The 3,171-nt window shown below is 57.7% G+C and overlaps 1 protein-coding gene across 1 annotated transcript in view; it reads left to right on the plus strand.

Annotated features, from left to right (window-relative positions):
• GPC2 (glypican 2) overlaps window positions 1-3,171 on the plus strand; it is a 16,598-nt gene that overhangs the window by 3,327 nt on the left and 10,100 nt on the right. Inside the window, exons 2-5 of the mRNA XM_015414865.1 lie at window positions 158-316; window positions 1,649-1,959; window positions 2,388-2,468; window positions 2,802-2,967. Of these exons, the coding sequence (XP_015270351.1) occupies window positions 158-316; window positions 1,649-1,959; window positions 2,388-2,468; window positions 2,802-2,967 (717 nt within the window). The remainder of the gene's footprint in view (window positions 1-157; window positions 317-1,648; window positions 1,960-2,387; window positions 2,469-2,801; window positions 2,968-3,171) is intronic.

Here is a 3,171-nt window from a genome sequence, read left to right on the forward strand (position 1 = left end):
AGCGGGGGGGGGGTCTGCGGGACTGAGGAGGAGGAGGAGGCTGGTGGAGGGAGGGAGCGAGGGGGCGGGGCGCTGGCTTCTGGTGGGGAGCCCCCTGGCGAAGGTAGCCGGGGAGGGAACAGCTGCTCCGGCCTGACCCCTGACCCCCATTCCGCAGGGGAGCACCTGCGCATCTGCCCCCAGGACTACACGTGCTGCGCCAGCCGGACCGAGGAGCAGCTCAGCCAGCGCAGCGGCGCCGACCTCCGGGCGCTCGTGGCCGAGGCGGCCGCCTTCCTGCTCAGCACCCTCAGCTCCCGCCAGCACCGCTTCCAGGGTCCCCCCCGCCGCTTCTTTTTAAACGGGCGGGGGCGGGGGGGGATTGAAATCTCGTCGGGACCGCTTCTTTTCCCCGCAAGCTGAAGTTGGGACAACACAAAACGCCTGCTGTGTAACTTAGCAGAGGAAAGCCTACTTTTCAAAAATTTAGATGTCTTTGTTTTCTATAAGAAAAACCGCAGGTATGCCTAATACTGGCCAAAGTCGCTGCCGGCTCTTTATAGCTTTTGCCCTCTGGAAAGTACGAAAAGTAAAAGTTGAAGGCACAAAACAAATCCTGCAGTAAACAAAACAAAGCTTATTACAGAAATAAGAACTCTCTTCCAGTCATAATAAGGAGGAGTCCAGGCATGTTTGAGTATTAACCTAAACTTTATAGCAGTGAAAATACTGAAGTCTTTGATCACCTATTAAATAGATTGTAGCATATTAATTGTTGCCAAAGTTATTTACATTGAAGCAAACACTGTTGCAGTATCCGAAGAAGTGAGCGGTGACTCACAAAAGCTCATACTCTGCCACAAATGTTGTTCATCTTTAAGGTTCTCCTGGACACTTGCTTTTTTCTTCTACTACAGACAGACTACCCATCTTCATATATCTCAGCAGAAGACCTTTCCCTCCCTATTGTTCCCAAAAGTCATTAGATTTTTCCCCCCATGTTATACATTTGGAATGACTGAGATGCTTTGTTGTTACTCAAAAACGGAAAATATTTCCAGGGAGCTTTTTCTCCAGTGGTCCCTAGTAGTTCTCAGTTTTGCCACTGGAACAATTTAAAAATAGTCAGACTTTCTTATGCTATATATTTAGAGTTTGAAAAATCTGGCTCTAAGAAGCCTTTTACTCCTTCTAAAATTGAAAACATTTCATAGGCCCCAGTCACATGGCAAAGTACTTTCAAGGTACTAGTGAACGTTTGCCACTGGCTGCCTCCAGACGTCCGTGGTGTGATTGCGCCGGCCCGTGGCATTCCCCCCCCCGTCCCTCGTTTACCTGCCGGTGCCGAGGGAAAGACCGGTGGTGTGCCGCTGGCGCGTCTGATCGTGTAATCGCGGATCAAACTGCGCCGGGGCAATTAGCCACGCCTCCCCCCCCCCGCAATATCCAGTGGCCCATGTGACTGGGGTCATAGGTAGTTTTTTTCAGTGCTCCCCAGAATTTTCCAATGTTTTTTCTGGGTCTTTTTTCAAGTCCCTGGAAAAATTATTTGCTGGCTTTTCTGGGGGCTTCTCATCTCTGGTGGGAGGGAAAGGCAAGGCATGTGTGCCTGTTGCTGGTTGGTCCTTGACACAGGGCCCCTCCCTCCCTCCCTCCCTCCTTCCTGCAGATTTCTTCCGGGAGCTCCTGGCGGGGGCTGAGCGCTCGCTGCAGAACATGTTCACCCGTTCCTACGGGCACCTTTACGCCCAGCACGCCCGCCTCTTCCAGGGCCTCTTTGTGGAGCTCCGACGCCACCTGCAGGGGGCTCAGCCTGGCTTGGACGAGGCCTTGGGCGACTTCTGGGCCCGACTGCTGGAACGGATGGTGCCCCTCCTCAACCCCCAGTACAGCTTCCCAGCAGGGTACCTGGAGTGTGTGGGGCGCCAGGCGGATGGACTGCGGGCCTTTGGCGACAGCCCTCGCCAGCTCCGCATGCAGGTGAGCCCCCCCCCCCGTTCCCGGCCCCCCCCCCGGGCCCCCCCCCTCCCCTGCTCCCTTGATTGCTTTGGAGGATGTTTCTCCCCCTGGCATGGGGGCTCCCCTCAGCTCAGTTGCTTTGCTGTCCTATGTGGCAGTGCCCCTTCCCAACCCCCTGTGCTGCCCCACATGTGGGGGGCACCTTGCCTGGTCCTTTCCCTCTCTTGCAGCCTGCCTTGGGTTAATCCATGAAGCCTTCTGTGCACCAGCAAACCACAAACAGGCCTCTGCTGCAGTTTCTGGATGGTCTGAGGCCCTGTCGGTGACAGGAAAACCCTTGCCCACAGCCCAGGTCTTGTGCTCCACCCGCCTTCTGTGGTTCCTCTCCGGGAGGTGCCGGCGGGGCTCCCACTGCTCTGACCCCACCACCACCCCTTGCTCCTCTCCAGGTGACCCGGGCGTTCATTGCTGCTCGCGCCTTGGTGCAGGGCCTGGCGACTGGACGAGAAGTTGTTGCCCAGGCAGTCCAGGTGAGCGAGAGAACCGGCTGTGGGGCTCGGGACAAAGTCTCGCTCCTCCTGGCCTCGCCTGGGCTGTGCGGGTGGAAGGGGGAGTGCAGAAGTGTCTCAGGCCTTGTTTCCTGCAGGGCTGCTCTTGTGGCTCCACACGTGTTGACGCCCTGCCACCCCCACCCCCCTGTTAGTGGGCAAAGGGCCCAATCCCTTTAACCCACTGGATTCCCTTGCCTTCTTGAGGGTCTGTCGTGCTGAGACGCAGGACACAGTTGTCTCCCTCTGCTCTCCCTTTCTGTCTGCCTGCTGGGATGGAGGAAGGAAGTGCTCAGTCTGTGTCCCTCCCCCCAGCTGTCTCCCACGAGGGAATGTCGCCGGGCACACATGCGCCTCTCCTACTGCCCGCTGTGCCGTGGTACCCCCACCCTCAAGCCCTGCAGTGGCTTCTGCCTCAACGTCATGAAGGGCTGCCTGGCTAGCACCACCGAGATGGACCCCGAGTGGGAACGCTACCTTGGTGAGATGTGGGGGATGGGGGGGTTGGTGGAGTTGGGGGCCTGGTGAGCCCCTCCCAAGGGGTGGGAGGGGACCTTATCCCGGGGGAGACCTTTCCCTCCCAGCATTTCTGGTTTGGAGGGGCAGCAGAGGTCATTTCAGGGGGGAACGTGGGGGATCGCAGTTCCCCCGGGTGAGGTATGGGGGGCGGGGCACATGACGAAGC

Source organism: Gekko japonicus, unplaced genomic scaffold (assembly GCF_001447785.1).
Source record: "Gekko japonicus isolate JY-2015 unplaced genomic scaffold, Gekko_japonicus_V1.1 scaffold2374, whole genome shotgun sequence".
Lineage (NCBI taxonomy): Eukaryota > Metazoa > Chordata > Lepidosauria > Squamata > Gekkonidae > Gekko > Gekko japonicus.